General features: G+C 42.7%; 3 protein-coding genes across 3 annotated transcripts; 1 reads left to right on the top strand and 2 right to left on the bottom strand.

Moving 5' to 3' along the window:
- Positions 1–4923: 4923 nt before the first annotated feature.
- On the bottom strand, positions 4924–6474 carry LOC9645474 (spore wall maturation protein DIT1). The gene has a single exon (XM_002975573.2). It carries the CDS (start codon positions 6472–6474, stop codon positions 4924–4926), a length of 1551 nt encoding a protein of 516 aa, XP_002975619.2.
- A 1192-nt stretch (positions 6475–7666) lies between these two features.
- Positions 7667–9807, top strand: LOC9630575 (spore wall maturation protein DIT1). Its single transcript, XM_002975753.2, has 2 exons — positions 7667–9205; positions 9577–9807. Exons 1-2 carry the CDS (start codon positions 7667–7669, stop codon positions 9805–9807), a joined length of 1770 nt encoding a protein of 589 aa, XP_002975799.2.
- A 5716-nt stretch (positions 9808–15523) lies between these two features.
- On the bottom strand, positions 15524–17556 carry LOC9645473 (spore wall maturation protein DIT1). Its single transcript, XM_002975572.2, has 2 exons — positions 16075–17556; positions 15524–15778 (listed from the first exon to the last, which is right to left on the bottom strand). Exons 1-2 carry the CDS (start codon positions 17554–17556, stop codon positions 15524–15526), a joined length of 1737 nt encoding a protein of 578 aa, XP_002975618.2.
- Between the last annotated feature and the right edge of the window lie 98 nt (positions 17557–17654).

The raw sequence follows: 17654 nt of genomic DNA, 5'->3' as shown, positions 1-17654 counted from the left end.
AGGAGGACCCGGAGACACGCAATCTTTATCGTGGCTTCTCCAGGTTCATGATCGAGGACTTGTACGAACACAAGAGTTGTAAGAATCTCCCGTCAAAGTCGGCCAAGAAGAAGCTGTGCAGCCAGGTTGCCTTCCTCATGATCCTCAGGAACCGTGCATACTCGGCCATGGTGGAGTGGCTCTTCCCGTTGCAGCTGCGCATCTCCATCCATCCGCATCCAAATCGAGGCCCCAAGTATGGTATCAAAATCATCCATTCCTCTCTAGTGGCAGCGCAGCGTTCTTCCGAGGAGAAGAACTTCCACATCCCAACGCCATGGCACAACGCGGTGGTGGAGCTGGCGGATGGCAAGTTCATGCTGCTGCACTCCAAAGTCATCCGAGGTTCAAGTGTGCATGCCGGAGAAATGGCTTGTGAGCAACTCGAGTTGAGTCAACAGTTGCTTCTCAAGCGTGAAGGCTACAAAATGACACTGATGAGATATCCAGACGGTAGACCCAGCCACTACAAGCAGGTCAGCGTCTGCTGAATTGTGCCAAATGCGGGCCCATGCAATTTTGAAATAAAACACTTTTAGGGCTTGGAGGAGAAGATGATTTTGCCATTTCCAGGTCTCTCAAGTTGCGGTTCGAAGGCCACAAGAGTTTGTTTATTGTGAGCGTAGCGTGTTTCAAGACATCATACTTCATGCTCTTCAAGTGCTGACAGGACCCAAAGGCGGAGGGAAAAGCTGTCTTCTTAGAAATCTTGCAGTGCATATCTTGTACATGATAAACTAGGAAGATGAAACGGAAGACGACGTCAAGGAAATGCTGACGCGGCTGGTATCTGGATCTTCAACATGCATGCGATCGTCATGGCGGAACAGATTCGGGATGCCCTTTATTTCGCCTTCTAAGCGAGTGACGAGGTGTTGAGTGATATGGACTTCACAGGATGCATTTGATCAGCGTTCACAGAAAGGTAAGGTAATCTGGCTGGTAACGGACGGGGAAGACCCCTCTGGCTCTGCTTGTAACGAAGACGCAAAGAAGTTCTCCAGCGCACTGGAGGAGTTGCTATTTCAAGCCTCTCCTCCCTTATATATAGAAACTTTCTTCAATCCGACGGTTACAGGGAAATCAAAGGGTCGTACATCTTTGAAACAGTCAGACACTTCTGCAAGATAGCTTAGTTTGTTTTACTATAGCACTTTCAAATTGAATCGTAAACTATTGCACTCCAAGTCACTTGACAAGCAACTGCAAAGTCAAAGTTCAAGTAGGGATCTTGTTGCACAGTCTCACACACGGAACAACACCCCTTCTGAGAGTCCAATGTAATTGATCTCCCCTTCTTGGACGGGCTCACCCATCAACAAAGCCAATGGTTCAAGATCAAAACCGGCAGAAATTTTCGTGTTTTGATCTTGAAGCATTGGCTTTATTGATAGGTGAGCTCGCCCAAGAAGGGAAGATCAAGTACATTGGAGAAACTTTCTGCCTGCAAAAAAGAGAAACTTAAGATAAACGGCCTAGTGCTTGTGATCTCTAAGGAGCTTGGAATGTTGTAGTCATTGCTGTCCATTATTTGTTTGCTAACCTTAGCATAAAAAACATCGTGCTTCATGTCTATAAGAAAGACAGAAATGAGTGAAAACATCAAATCATGCACATCCTTGTAGAGACAGCAGAACAGTAAGGCAGATAATTAAAGAAACAAACCATTAGCAAGAAAAATAAACACCATCATAAGAAGATATAAGCTTTGAAAGAAAGTTACTACCACATTTCTACCTTTAACACTTCCACTCATAACCATAACCAGCAGCTCATCTTGAATCTAAGCCTAAATCATGTTTAACTAATCTAAGATTATGAGTTGAGAAAATGAGAAAAGCATATGAAAAACTACCCAAAACTTAGTTTTTTGTCTTAGCCTTCCTTGCACACACTTTTGTTCATTACTATAGTTTAAATCTTGCCACAAGCATAATGAATTGCTAGACTCCCTTAGACACTTCAATATCTATAAGCATCCTTTCCAATTGCTAAATTTCCTGCATGTAATCCTATGTGGGTTGTTGAAATTTCTCAATCTTGTTGGAAGTGGAATATTGACTAAGTTGTATAGCAATCTAAAATTTTAATTAATTGAGGAAGCAATAGAACTCATACTATATACCATAAAACTTTATTGGCATATCAATTGCTAATGTTATATATTTGCCATTTCTTTATATTTATTCAAGATTATATGACCAAGTAACCCTAGCCCTTTGGTAATGGGCTCAAGATTTATGATGGGCATTTAAGATTACTATTAACCTAAGTTTTTGAGGGTTGGATTATATTACTTTTAGAGCTATAAAATTAAGTTTTTGATAATTTTGTACTTAGACTATTTAATACAAACTCATTTTTTCTTCATTATTTTGATATTTGATTAATATTTTTGTAGAATCCACTTTTACCGACAATTAAAATTATAAGTAAATAGCTGTGTTTGATTACTCCAATGCTTGATAGGAAAAGCCATCAATCAGAGAGTGTTGAAACTATCATCGTTGTAAAAAGAAGAACACATGATAAAAAGTATTGAAAATGGACAAAGGAAAAGAAGAATGTGTTTCCTAGAAACTCTATTTTTATAGTGTTTTTAGAAATTAATTTAGTCCAAGCTTAAACTAATTTAGAAATTTAATCATAATATGGGTCCATCTTTTGTATAATAAGTCTTGAGTTTAGGCTTAAGATTCAAATCTCATTATGGATAATGGTGGCAGAAATACACTCTAGCATTTACAAAATTCAATTTATACAAATCTGTTTTTCTTTGGTCTTTCTTGCCATCTATTCTTTTTTTTGGTGGCAAGCTTTTGATAGTTTGAACACTTTGCTTTTATAGGGTCTCTAGAATTAATTTTCAAGCTAATCAAAAAATGACCCAGTTAATCTTCCATGAGCATCGGCAACGAGCAAAATCAGTGCTTATGTATGATAGGTTTAAGTTAAAATCCCTTAAGTAGAAATCTTACGTCAGAACCGGTCTTCACAAGCTCAGTCGAGCCAGTGGCTTTGTAACAAACTCATACTGCTCCAAAATATGCCTCACATCCTTTCAGATCGGATGCCTTGCACTGTAGTGTTTTCTCCTGAGATCCATGTTGTGCAGATTGCTTCATCCGCAAGAAAGACTTCTAAGTCGTCGACATTAAAACAAACGAATGCATCCATCCAGCCTTTCATGACTCGACCCTTCCTCTTCAAACGCTTGAGGGCAGCCGTTAGCCTTCAGCAGCGGTCTGATAAGTGGCATGTCTCCATCTTTCCCCCGTATTTAACCCACATGTTCTCGAGTGATAGAGCTACCAAGTTCTTCAGGCACAAACCCGGGCCAGACGGGAAAGGCACAACAGTTGACAACCGCAACCACTTTGATTGCAGGTAGGAACTCCGCAAAAATCCCTTTGCCTGGTATTGATATTGAAAGTAGCTCCTGGGTGCAGCAAGAGTCAGGTACTTACACAGGTGAACACTAAACCACGCAGCTGTCCATCCCAGGCCAGCCTCAGACAATGCAGCCTTGTTGCCCCTGAAAACGCAGCCCTCTCCAGCACAGAAGTATTGCGCTACAACCGTCTTGAGTTCCTCAATGAGATTTCCTCCATCGGCAATGCCTTCCGTCTCCCCCAACATGGAAACCCCATCATAGAACGTGAATATCTTCATTGGCTGACTTAACTCCCCACAGCGACATAAGCGCAGGCTCACGTCCTTAAAGATCATGATTTCCAAAACAGATGCCGGTGGCTGAAACTTTCCTCAAAAGACTTTATCCATGCTCCACAAGTCCGCTTCCTCGTCTTCTGTTAGTTCTATAGCCTGTCCAGCATAGCTTACCATGTCTGAGGCGCTCTTCCAGATGCCAAAGTTCATAAAGTCGGTATCTGCCATAAGCTCGAAGTCCAATACGTACCCTGTGCCTGAGAGTAGGACTACATGCTTTCGACTTGCATCCACTCTGCAGGGATCTTCCAGGCAGTGTGCAAGAAGCACGTAGCCACCCCTTGACGTCGACCAATACTTGTAGCCCTCGTTGAGCATCGCCTTCAAGAGCAATAGTTGGTATTGGTACCAAGGCGAGTTAGCGTAGGACAGGCTCCAACTGAGAGCCCACATCAGAACTTCATCACCACGCTCCTGAAAACCTCGTAAAAGGCAGTAGAGGAACGTCCTCTCCCTGTACTAGACCTTTGCATGGCAGCCACTGCCGCGACATAGTCCCCTTGCTCTTGCAGTAGAGGTAATTCTTCATTCTGCAGGCCAGTAGCAACGTCATAAGCACCCGGACGATGGTAAGGCGAACTCTTCAAGGCTTTCCTTCGGTGCCTTGACAGCTCCAGGTATGGAGCACAAAACAAAAAGCTTTCGGTCTTCACCAAGGTGAGTAAGTGTTCGAGATCTCAAGACCCACCGTTACCAGCGACAACGAAATAAAATCTATCTCATGCAAGTCATTATGAAGTATTTGCAGCTACTTACACAGAAAACCCGCATCCATAGGCACCGGAGACGATAACGCAATGGCGGCCTATACTTTCAGCCTTCTCGAGCTGCTCTTTAAGTTGAGCACGGTGGGAATAATCCGACTGACCAATCTGGAAGAGTAGCATAATGGGCATCTTGAGATAGACAGTCGCCAGCTACAGGAAGTGAAACTTGACCTTCCAAGTAGAAAGCCCTGCACTTCTTCTGGCAGTCGAAGAGCTTCGCCCCAATCCACCTGTCTTGTGACCTTAGCCGCGGTGTCGTCGCTCACAGCACCATTTCCCATTGGAAAAACCATCTAGAACTCTAATTCAAGACATGGAAAAATAAAATATGGTATTCACTTATTTCAAATTTGATTTTTGACCTAAAACGAATATAATCCGAGCAATTCTAGACACTGACTTGCCTGTAGTGGCTGGGTCTGCCGTCTGGATATCTCATCAGTGTCATTCTGTAGCCTTCACGGTTGAGAAGCAATTGTTGACTCAACTCGAGTTGCTCACAGGCCATTTCTCCGGTATGCATACTCGAACCTCGGATGACTTTGGAGTGCAGCAGCATGAACTTGCCATCCGCCAGCTCCACCACCGTATTGTGCCATGGTGTTGGGATGTGGAAGTTCTTCTCCTCGGAAGAACGCTGGGCTGCCACAAGAGAGGAGTGGATGATGTTGATGCCATATTTTGGACCTCGATTTGGATGCGGGTGGATAGAGATGCGGAGCTGCAACGGGAAGAGCCACTCCACCATGGCCGAGTATGCGCGGTTGCGGAGGATCATGAGAAAGGCAACTTGGCTGCACAACTTTTTCTTTGCCGACTTTGACGGGAGATTCTTGCAGCTTTTGTGTTCGTACAAGTCCTCGAGCATGAACCTGGAGAAGCCACGATAAAGATTGCGTGTCTCCGGGTCCTCCTTGATCTCCTTGGTGACTGTTGACTCGTCACAGCCAAACAAGCACATGAGAGCTCGCCTGGCATTCTCTGCATGTGTGGTGAGCTCGGTCGCAACGGGGTGGTCCACATCGGTGTTAGAAATAAGCTTCGCGATGCTGTCCTCACTGTGGTTGTCCAGCAGAAACTCATCCAGGCGAAAGAAATTGACCAAGCCCGGATACAAGTTGTGTGCCATCTCCCAAAACATCTCGCCATAAGAATCCACAGCAGCATCATCCGAGCCGACGAGATCGGAGAAGACATGGCCATCCGAAACAACGTTGTAGTGCACCCCTGGAGCGTACACAGCTTTGATGAGATCAGCCACAATCTTCATGGAATGAATGGCAAGCTCCTCGGCCTTGTCAGGGCTCTTTCCCAGAGTCTTGTCGGGATTGCACGACTTGACTGGAAATGCCGGCAAGATGAACTCGAGTGGGATATTTCTTGCGACGTGGTACCTCACCCTGTCTGCGAACCTCTGCTTGCCCCCGCTGGTGAACCACTGGTCGTGCTTTGGGAAGTGGATGTAATTCTTCTCAATGATGTCCACAACTTGCGAGGTGATGTCGTCCACCTCTTGAGGTGTGTGCGAGCTGAAGGGCTCCAGAAGGCAATCTCTGGTCATGACGCTGTTGTCCAGCAGCAGAGAGGCCAGATACTTCATGTTCTCGCTATCCTCCTCCTGGATGAAAACCACGCCCTCGAATCCATTCCCAATGTATCTCTCGTAGACGGTGGCTTCCCACGAAGAGCATGAATCAGCTCCAAGCATGGAAATGGTGTATCTATTGATCTCTGGAGCAATGGAGCGTGTGGCTTGCTTGACTGCCTCTAGATCTTCTGCTGTACTCGCAACCATGGAAGAAAACATGAATTCGTCACTACTGCTCTTCTGAGTGGCAACTTGGGGGACATATCTCCTGGCAGACTGTGAAATGAATGCCACCTCGCCATTCTCCTTGTGGATATACAAGAACGCAATCTTGTCCTTTGGAAAAGCCATGGAAATCAGGAGTGGAGGCTTGTAAATTAGAGAATACAGAGCTCTGGCAAGAAACTTTAGAGATGAGATCGCAAGCAGAAACGTTACAGTCTTGCTGCTGTTGACTGAGCTGGTAGTCGTTGATTTGTTGATGCCTAGAGCTGAGCTATATAGACGGGTCGACCATCTTTGACAAGCGTTTCAATTGAAAAACGTGTCCAATGGACAAAGTCACGTACCTCTGCGTGGAAGCTTCCTTCGCTCTGTATTTTCCAAGAAACACTAGAAAACCCTAGGGCAATGTGATAACAAGTGGAAGATATATTATATTTTACTATTGTATTTTAATTTTTTTACATGCTAGGATTTTTTTTGGTATTGGAAAAATCCAACCGGGGACAGATCTAAGAGTTTCAAAATGTACAGTGTTGTTGCCCAGTTGTTTATTTATTAGCAAAGCAAGAGGGCTTAAGACATCCTACAGCTTACGGATGAGATATCGAATCTACTTGGGCCTACACTAAGGAAAATACGGTACGAATGGTAGAAGAATAAAATCTTTTTGGACACTAGGAAGTCAATGCTAACGTTTGACAACTTTTACTCATTTGGTTGAGACCAAGTTTGAGTCTGAAGCACACAAAACTTTCCATTGTTCTGGGTCACGGTCAACTTACTCGGCTGAATGAACGTTGAATTATCCATTGCATTGGGATGGCCCACGCAGGACATCCCTGTTGCTTATTCGAAACAAATGGTTTTGCGATAAGCACGTTGGATCCATGTGTTTGCAAAACTTTGCATGATTCTAATGGTCTTTTAAGGCAAGCATAAACTATTTTACACGTGCTTATAGCGAAAGAGGATGATTCCCAAAAAATGATACAAGCAAAACGGTAATGCTTTTACTGTGATCGCTTGCTAGAGACCTAGTTCTAGCTTGAAGAATAATCTTGGCTTCGAAGAACATTCATTTTGCAATTCTCTATACGCAAGATCCAGTGTGCTTATCACAAAACATGCATTGAAGGAGCCGACTTTGACTTTACAGTACAGGGAATCTTCCCTCGACAAGACGTTTTCAAATATCACGTCAGTCAAAGATAGACGAACCTTTGGTTTTCCCGTATAAAAGACTCGGGCTCCTAAGATCCACACCACTGGCACTTGACGATTTAGCTCGACCTGAATTCTCAGTGACGAACTCAGAGTCATGGCTTATCCCAAGGACAAGATTGCATTCTTGTATATTCACAGGGAGAATGGCGAGGTTGCATTCGTCTCACAGTCTGCGTCAAGATATGTCCCAGTTTCTACCGCTCAGAGTAGTGACTTCATGTTTTCCTCCATGGTTGCGAGCACAGCAGAAGATTTAGAGGCGGCCAAGCAAGCCACACGGTCTATTGCTCCAGAGATCAACAGATACACGATTTCCATGCTTGGAGCAGCAAATGATCAGGAGTGGACAGCCACTGTCTACGAGAGATATATTGGCAACGGATTCGAGGGCGTTGCCTTCATGCAGGATCCCGCGAGCACAGTGGAGAGCGAGATGAGCTACCTGGCCTCTCTGCTGCTGGACAATAGCGTCATGACCAGAGATTGCCTCCTGGAGTCCTTCAGCTCGCACACACCTCAAGAGGTGGACGATATCACCTCCCAAATTGTGGACATCATCGAGAGGAATTACATCCACTTTCCAAAGCACGACCAGTGGTTCACAAGTGGGGGCAAGCAGAGGTTTGCGGACAAGGTGAGGTACCACGTCGCAAGAAATATCCCACTCGAGTTCATCTTGCCGGCATTTCCAGTCAAGTCGTGTAATCCCGACAAGACTCTGGGAAAGTTCCCCGACAAGGCCGAGGAGCTGGCCATCCATTCCATGAAAGTTGTTGCGGATCTCATCAAGGCCGTGTATGCTCCGGGCGTGCACTACAACGTCGTCTCGGATGGCCATGTCTTCTCCGATCTCGTCGGCTCGGACGACGCTGCTGTGGATTCTTATGGCGAGATGTTTTGGGAGATGGCACACAACTTGTATCCGGGCTTGGTCAATTTCTTTCGCCTGGATGAGTTTCTGCTGGACAACCACAGCGAGAACAGCATTGCGAAGCTCATATCCAACACCACCGTGGAGCATCCTGTTGCTACCGAGCTCACCACCAATGCAGAGAATGCCAGGCGAGCTCTCATGTGCTTGTTTGGCTGTGACGAGTCAACTGTCACCAAGGAGATCAAGGATGACCCCGAGACACGCAATCTTTATCGTGGCTTCTCCAGGTTCATGCTCGAGGACTTGTACGAACACAAGAGTTGCAAGAATCTCCCGTCAAAGTCGGCCAAGAAGAAGCTGTGCAGCCAGGTTGCCTTTCTCATGATCCTCCGCAACCGCGCATACTCGGCCATGGTGGAGTGGCTCTTCCCGTTGCAGCTGCGCATCTCCATCCATCCGCATCCAAATCGAGGTCCCAAGTATGGTATCAACATCATCCATTCCTCTCTTTTGGCAGCCCAGCGTTCTTCCGAGGAGAAGAACTTCCACATCCCAACGCCATGGCACAACGCGGTGGTGGAGCTGGCGGATGGCAAGTTCATGCTGCTGCACTCCAAAGTCATCCGAGGTTCAAGTGTGCATGCCGGAGAAATGGCTTGTGAGCAACTCGAGTTGAGTCAACAGTTGCTTCTCAAGCGTGAAGGCTACAAAATGACACTGATGAGATATCCAGACGGTAGACCCAGCCACTACAAGCAGGTCAGCGTCTGCTGAATTGTGCCAAATGAGGGCCCATGCAATTTTGAAACAAATATCATTAAAACACCTTTAGAGTTGTGGTTCGAAGACCGCAAGAGTTTGTTTATTGTGAGCGTAGCGTGTTTCGAGACATCATACTTCATGCTGTTCAAGTGCTGACAGGACCCAAAGGCGGAGGGAAAAGCTGTCTTTTTAGAAATCTTGCAGTGCATATCTTGTACATGATAAACTACAAAGATGAAACGGAAGACGATATCAAGGAAATGCCGATGCAGCTGGTATCTGGTTCTTCGACATGCATGCGATCGTCATGGTGGAATGGATTCGGGATGCCCTTTACTTCACCTTCTAGGCGGTGTTGAGTGATACAGACTTCACAGGATGCATTTGATCAGCGTTCACAGAAAGGTAAGGTAATCTGGCTGGTAACGGACGGGGAAGACCGGCTAGACCCCTCTGCCTCTGCTTGTGACGAAGACGCAAAGAAGTTCTCCAGACGCCGGCGCACTGGAGGAGTCGCTATTTCAAGCCTCTCCAGCCTGTTGAAACTTCCGGTGACAACGAAAACTCACAGCCAGCTGCTGCAATGGAAAAGGATGTAGTCTTGCCGAAGAATGGAGATGTTATATAAGTTATTGAAGTGATTTTGCTGTTATTATTTTGCTCAACATATATGTACCTTTATGAATCATCTCTCAAGTTGTTCCGTTTGGTTACTTACACTTAATATCCTTAAAATGCTTCCCTTGTATATAGAAACTTTCTTCAATTCGACAGGAAATCAAAGGGTCATACATCTTTGAAGCAGTCAGACACTTCTGCAAGATAGCTTAGTTTGTTTTACTATAACACTTTCAGATTGAATTGTAAACTATTGCACTACAAGTCACTTGACAAGCAACTGCAAAGTCAAAGTTCAAGTAGGGATCTTGTTGCACAGTCTCACACACAGATGTTATTGATTGAAACATCTCCATGAACAACACCCCTTCTGAGAGTCCAATGTAATTGATCTTCCCTTCTTGGACAAGCTCACCCATCAACAAAGCCAATGTTTCAAGATCAAAACCAGCAGAAATTTTTGTGTTTTGATTTTGAAGCATTGGCTTTATTGATGGGTGAGCTCGTCCAAGAAGGGAAGATCAAGTACATTGGAGAAACTTTCTGCCTGCAAAAAAGAGAAACTTAAGATAAACGGCCTGGTGCTTGTGATCTCTAAGGAGCCTGGAATGTTATAGTCCATTATTTATTTGCTAACCTTAGCATAAAAAACATCATGCTTCATGTCTATAAGAAAACATCAAATCATGCTTATGATAGCAGAACAGTAAGGCAGAGGAAAAAACACTAATTAAAGAAACAAACCATTACCAATAAAAATTAAACACCATCATAAAGTAAATATAAGCTTTGAAAGAAAGTTACTGCCACATGGACATAACTATATGCCTCATCATTTCTATCTTTAACACTTCCACTCATAACTATAACCAACAACTCATCCAAACTTGAATCTAAGAATAAATCATATTTAACTAATCTATGGAGAAATGACGAGAAAAGTATATGAAAAACTACCTAAAACATAGTTTTTTGTCTTGGCCTTCTTTGCACACACTTTTGTTCATTACTAAAGTTTAAATCTTGCTATAAGCATAATGAATTGCTAGACTCCCTCAAACACTTGAATATCCATAAGTATCCTTTCCAATTGTTAGAAATTCCTGTAAAGAACTATTATGCAATAGTGACTTAATTATTAATATAAGTTGTTGAAATTTCTCAATCTCCCATTGACTTTATGCTCTACCTCCTACCAACAAGCACCATGCCAAGATCAAGGAGTCAATTAGCTCCAATACTATGAAAGTAGTGGAAAGATACATATGTAAATGTAAGTTTCTAAATTTGGACTTCTTGAGAGGTAAACACTTAACCCTAAGTATCTTAACACCCTTAACCAATTGAAAAAAAAAAACTTTTGTTCATAAGCCATTTCCTTTTATATTTAACCATGGCTTTACACAAGCCTCGTCACCTTTTGCCTTTAGATGCCTTAGCCATATGGCTAAAGAGAGGTTCTGATGAGCCACATTAGGTATCTAAGTAGGTAGTGCCACCCATACTTAGATTGGAAGCATTAACCATTTGATCTTTGAGGGGAGTTAAAGCCAATTCTTTAAGCTACCCCACTTGTTTATCTATATTCACTCTAACTTTGTAATTATATTATCACCCAATACGTAAGTATACCTTTTTTTGGTCACACTAGCCTTTTATAGCCAACTAGCTCTACTGGAGTCCTCCCCCTACTATACTTTTGGATCTCACCAAACCCCCCAGGGTCTGGGAGACGAACGCTTTGGGCTTCCACCCTTGGACTCAGACTCGGACTCGGTCTCAGTCTCAGTTTTGGTCTTGGTCTCGGTCTCGGTTTCAGTCTTGACCTCGAACTCCATCTCAGGTCCATCTTAGACTCCATCTAGGGTCTTTCTCAGATTCCATCTCGGGTCCATCTCAAACTCTATCTTAGGTCCATCTTGAACTCCATCTTGGGTCCTTCTCAAACTCCATCTCAGACCCCATCTCAAGTCCATTTTAGACTCCATTTTAGGTCCATCTTGGACTCCATCTCAGGTCCATTTCAAATTCCATCTTGACACTTTTATGTGTCATGTGTTAGTCCTCTTGTGTCCCTTTTCTAGAAACTCACTTACTTCTTACTTCGTACTCATTCCTTGAGCATTTCATTAGGAGTTCCATTCCCACTCTCGACTATTCAAGTTGGAGTTTTTAGTTCAAATGTGTTACACTCATTTGGCTTCTACTTCGGTCACTACCACGTGGCACCTTTTAGTTCCACTTTGGGGCTTAGGGATTTGTGTCTCATATTGAAATTAACATTTGGCAAGTCTAGTTTGCTTAAAAGCAATACACTCAAACAGCCAAAAATAAAAGGTATAACCATCAGCCAACTGACTTAGTATTTGTTATTGGTAATAAATTTAAAATTGACTAAAAACTTCATAAGTATATTCATCATATAGTTCATTCTTAAAAGTTACAAAATTAGTTTTACCATTTCTAAGACATTTGAGCAAATTCTTTCTGAATTGATTAAACTTGATAATAGTTTGAACAACTAAAGAGGATCTATTTGGAGTCATATTCAAAGCATATCTTTCACCCTAGCAATCACAAGAAGGTGACAATTCATAATTTAATGACAATAACACCATAAAAATGATAAGTTTCAAATATAACTATTATTTTAAGAACCAAGCCACTTTACCCATGATTGATAACAAAAATAATATTGTTAATCTGGTGGAGTAGTATTTATGATATATCATGTTTTTATTGTGAATAATCCACTTCTATAGTTGGATTTAGTTGCAATAAACCATATTTTTAGATTTTAAGGATTATCAAGATTTAATAGCACAACCTAGTGGATTGCCTATTGAAGTTAAAAGTATTGGCACGGTCTTTTTGTTAATATTTGTGAAGTTTTTTCTATATTTACTTTATTGTCTATTAGACAGGTTGTATTATTTCTCACCCTATGTATAGAAATGTAAAAATGGGTATTAAGATTAGGAGATTGTTTAAACTTAACTGTGAACTAAAGTTTCTATCACCTTCAATTAGTACTATTTAAAAGTTAACATATTAGTAAGTGATCAAGAGGAGTAGAGAATTGTAAGAAAAAACTGATTTAGAAAAATGAAAAGTCTAATATTAAAGGTCAAAATGTAGCATTACCACTCAAGAATGATGGAAATCTGAGTAATCCATGATGATGCTATGTAAGGAAACAGTTAAACTTAAAAACTCCACAGAATCTTGATTAAAATTTCTTTTTTTCAACTTTGCAAAAAGGTGGTGCATTGAAGAATAAAGTGAAGATGACAATCATGTTCTTATTAAGTCTCAAAGAAGATGAGAATGTCATCAAGATAAATGACAATGAAGAGATTAAAGAAATCAGAGAAAATGTTATTTCACATATATTAAAAAATAACATGTATATTGATCAAACACAAAAATATCATTATATACTTGAAATATCCATAATAATTATAAAAGGTTTCCTTTCACTTGTTATCTAAACGTTGTAAATGCTGTATATATCAATCTTCCAATGAAGAACCGATCCTTTAAGAGCCACTCTAACATCTCAAAAAATACTGAAAGTTAGTCAGCCACCAAAAAATTGACCCATCCTTCTTAGATACAAAGAAAACAAATGCATCGGCTAAAGATGAAGAATGTTGAATAGAAAGATTCTCATTGATATATCTATATACTACTTTCACTTAGTTGGTGAAAGATTGTAAGTGGGATCAAATGGTGGTAATTTGATGCAAAAAATCATCTCTCTTTTTATCAAAACATCCTCAAAATTAGCATATTTAGAGGGAAAAGTGGGTTTAATCTTATAATATTAGATCATGGCAGCTATTAATGTCACATATTTGCTATTTTTTATTAAAGTGAATTTTTATCATTATTTTCCATAATGGGATTTTAACCTCAAACTTTTACTCAAAAAAATTCCCCACAATTGCAAATTCCCCACAATTGCAAACCCATTGCTATTGCCCTTCATTTTTAAATCCCACCATTGCACAATTTTTTTTCAGTGAACTTTAGAGAAATATTAATCTTATTGGAGTGGAATATTGACTAAGTTGTATAGCAATCAAAAATTTCATTTAGTTGAGGAAGCAATAGAACTCATATTATATACCATTGGCATATCAATTGCTAATGTTATATATTTCCCATTTCTTTGTATTTATTGAGGATTATATGACCAAGTATCCTTAGCCCTTTGGTAATGGACTCGATTTATTATGCATATAGATAGGCATTTGAGATGACTATTAACCTATACACAGATTAAGTTTTTATGAATTATGGACTATATTAATTTTAGAGCCCTTATAAAAGAAATGTTTCGATGATTTTTTATTTGGAGTATTCAATACAACTTCATTTCTTCTTCTTCATTATTTTTATATTTGATTAATAGTTTTGTAGAATCCTCTTTTATCAATAAAGAGCACTTGACAATTCAAATTATAAGTGAATAGCTGTTTCAATGCTTGATAGGAAAAGCCATCAATCAGAGAGTGTTTAAACTATCAATAAAAAGCACATTGTTAAAAGAAGAACACATGACAAAAAGTATTAAAAAGGGACAAAGGATAAGAAGAATGAGTTGTGTTGGACATAAAGTACTAGAAACTCTATTTTTATAGTGTTTTTAGAAATTAATTTAGTCCAACCTTAGACTAATTTAGAAATTTAATCTTAAGATTCAAATCTCATTATGGATAATGGTGGCAGAAATACACTCTAGCATTTACAAAATTCAATTTATACAAATCATCCTTCTGTTTTTCTTTGGTCTTTCTTGCCATCTATTCTTTTTGTTGGTGGCAAGCTTTTGACAGTTTGAACACTTTGCTTTTATAGGGTCTCTAGAATTAATTTCAAGCTAATAAAAAAATGACCTTACATGAGCATCCGCAACGAGCAAAATCAGTGCTTATGTATGATAGGTTTAAGTTAAGATCCCTTAAGTAGAAAGCTTACGTCAGAACCGGTCTTCACAAGCTCAGTCGAGCCCAGTGGCTTTGTAACAAACTCATACTGCTCCAAAATGTGCATCACATACACCTCCGGATCTTCATCCCTTCATTCAATTCGTATCGGATGCCTTGCACTGTAGTGTTTTCTCCTGAGATCCACGTTGTGCAGATTGCTTCATCCATTAGCCTTCAGCAGCGGTCTGATAAGTGGCATGTCTCCATCTTTCCCCCGTATTTAAACCACATGCTCTCGAATGATAGAGCTACCAAGTTCTTCAGGCACAAACCCGGGCCTGGCGGGAAAGGCACAACAGTTGACAACCGCAACCACTTTGATTGCAGGTAGGAACTCCGCAAAAAACCCTTTGCCTGGTATTGATATTGAAAGTAGCTCCTGGGTGCAGACTCATCCAGGTGAACACTAAACCCCGCAGCTGTCCATCCCAGGCCAGCCTCAGACAATGCAGCACATGTATCCTTGTTGCCCCTGAAAACGCACCCCTCTCCAGCACAGAAGTATTGCACTACAACCGTCTCGAGTTCCTCAATATCTTCCGTCGACACCCACCATGGACACCCCATCATAGAACGTGAATATCTTCATTGGGTGACTTAACTCTGTTATAAGTCCCACAGCGACATAAGCAGCGGCCTCCCGCAGGCTCACGTCCTTTAAGATCATGATTTCCAAAACAGATGCCAGTGGCTGAAACTTTCCTCAAAAGACTTTATCCATGCTGCACAAGTCTGCTTCCTCCTCTTCTGTTAGTTCTATAGCCTGTCCAGCATAGCTTACCATCTCTGAGGCGCTCTTCCAGATGACAAAGTTCATAAAGTCGGTATCTGCCATAAGCTCGAAGTCCAATACGTACCCTGTGCCTGAGAGTAGGTCTACATCCTTTCGACTTGCATCCACTCTGCAGGCATCTTCCAGGCAGTGTGCAAGAGGCACGTAGCCACCCCTTGACGTCGACTAAATCGAGTGGACCACTCGATTGGATGCGACCAATCGAGTGGATTGGTCGCATCCAAATCGACCGATCCACTCGGATGCTGGTGGATAGAGATGCGGAGCTGCAACGGGAAGAGCCACTCCACCATGGAAGAATGCATGAAAGGTGTTACGTATCAATCAAGTTCGGGCGTTTAGGTACTTCAAAATTGCCCAAGATGGGGCATCTTTATTTTTTATATAAAGAATGATGGAAGAATGAATGTGATGGAGCGATCTTTCAAAATTTTGGTCTTGGCCTAGAGCTTTGACATAACCTGCTTGTAGTGGCTGGGTCTGCCGTCTGGATACGTCACAAGCACCATCCTGTACCCTTCACGCTTGAGAAGCAACTGTTGACTCAGCTCGAGTTGCTCACAGGCCATTTCTCCGGCATGCACACTTGAACCTCGGATGACTTTGGAGTGCAGCAGCATGAACTTGCCATCCGCCAGCTCCACCACCGCGTTGTGCCATGGTGTTGGGATGTGGAAGTTCTTCTCCTCGGAAGAACGCTGGGCTGCCACAAGAGAGGAGTGGATGATGTTGATACCATACTTGGGACCTCGATTTGGATGCGGATGTATGGAGATGCGCAGCTGCAACGGGAAGAGCCACTCCACCATGGCCGAGTATGCGCGGTTCCTGAGGATCATGAGGAAGGCAACCTGGCTGCACAGCTTCTTCTTGGCCGACTTTGACGGGAGATTCTTGCAACTCTTGTGTTCGTACAAGTCCTCGAGCATGAACCTGGAGAAGCCACGATAAAGATTGCGTGTCTCCAGGTCATCCTTGATCTCCTTGGTGACAGTTGACTCGTCACAGCCAAACAAGCACATGAGAGCTCGCCTGGTATTCTCTGCATTGGCGGTGAGCTCGGTAGCAACAGGATGCTCCACGGTGGTGTTGGAGATAAGCTTCGCAATGCTGTCCTCGCTGTGGTTGTCCAGCAGAAACTCATCCAGGCGAAAGAAATTGACCAAGCCCGGATACAAGTTGTGTGCCATCTCCCAAAACATCTCCCCATAAGAATCCACAGCAGCATCGTCCGAGCCGACGAGATCGGAGAAGACATGGCCATCCGAGACGACGTTGTAGTGCACGCCTGGAGCATACACGGCCTTGATGAGATCAGCCACAATCTTCATGGAATGAATGGCAAGCTCCTCGGCCTTGTTGGGGCTCTTTCCCAGAGTCTTGTCGGGATTGCACGCCTTGACTGGAAATGCCGGCAAGACGAACTCGAGTGGGATATTTCTTGCGACATGGTATCTCACCCTGTCTGCGAACCTCTGCTTGCCTCCGCTGGTGAACCACTGGTCGTGCTTTGGGAAGTGGATGTAATTCTTCTCAATGATGTCCACAACTTGCGAGGTGATGTCGTCCACCTCTTGAGGTGTGTGCGAGCTGAAGGGCTCCAGAAGACAATCCCTAGTCATGACGCTGTTGTCCAGCAGCAGAGAGGCCAGATACTTCATGTTCTCGCTATCCTCCTCCTGGATGAAAACCACGCCCTCGAAGCCATTCCCAATGTATCTCTCGTAGATAGTGGCTTCCCACGAAGAGCATGAATCAGCTCCAAGCATGGAAATGGTGTACCTGTTCACCTCTGGGGCCACTGAGCGTGTGGCTTGCTTGACTGCCTCTAGATCTTCTGCTGTACTCGCAACCATGGAAGAAAACATGACTACTGCTCTTCTGAGTGGCAACTTGGGGGACATATCTTCTGGCAGACTGTGAAATGAATGCCACCTCGCCATTCTCCTTGTGGATGTACAAGAACGCAATCTTGTCCTTTGGAAAAGCCATGGAAATCAGGAGTGGAGACTTGTAAATTAGAATACAGAGCTCTGGCAAG

Source organism: Selaginella moellendorffii, unplaced genomic scaffold, assembly GCF_000143415.4.
Source record: "Selaginella moellendorffii unplaced genomic scaffold, v1.0 SELMOscaffold_28, whole genome shotgun sequence".
NCBI classification, from domain to species: domain Eukaryota; kingdom Viridiplantae; phylum Streptophyta; class Lycopodiopsida; order Selaginellales; family Selaginellaceae; genus Selaginella; species Selaginella moellendorffii.
The sequence above is the reverse complement of the archived record's forward strand: the minus strand, read 5'-3'. Positions and strand labels throughout refer to the sequence as shown.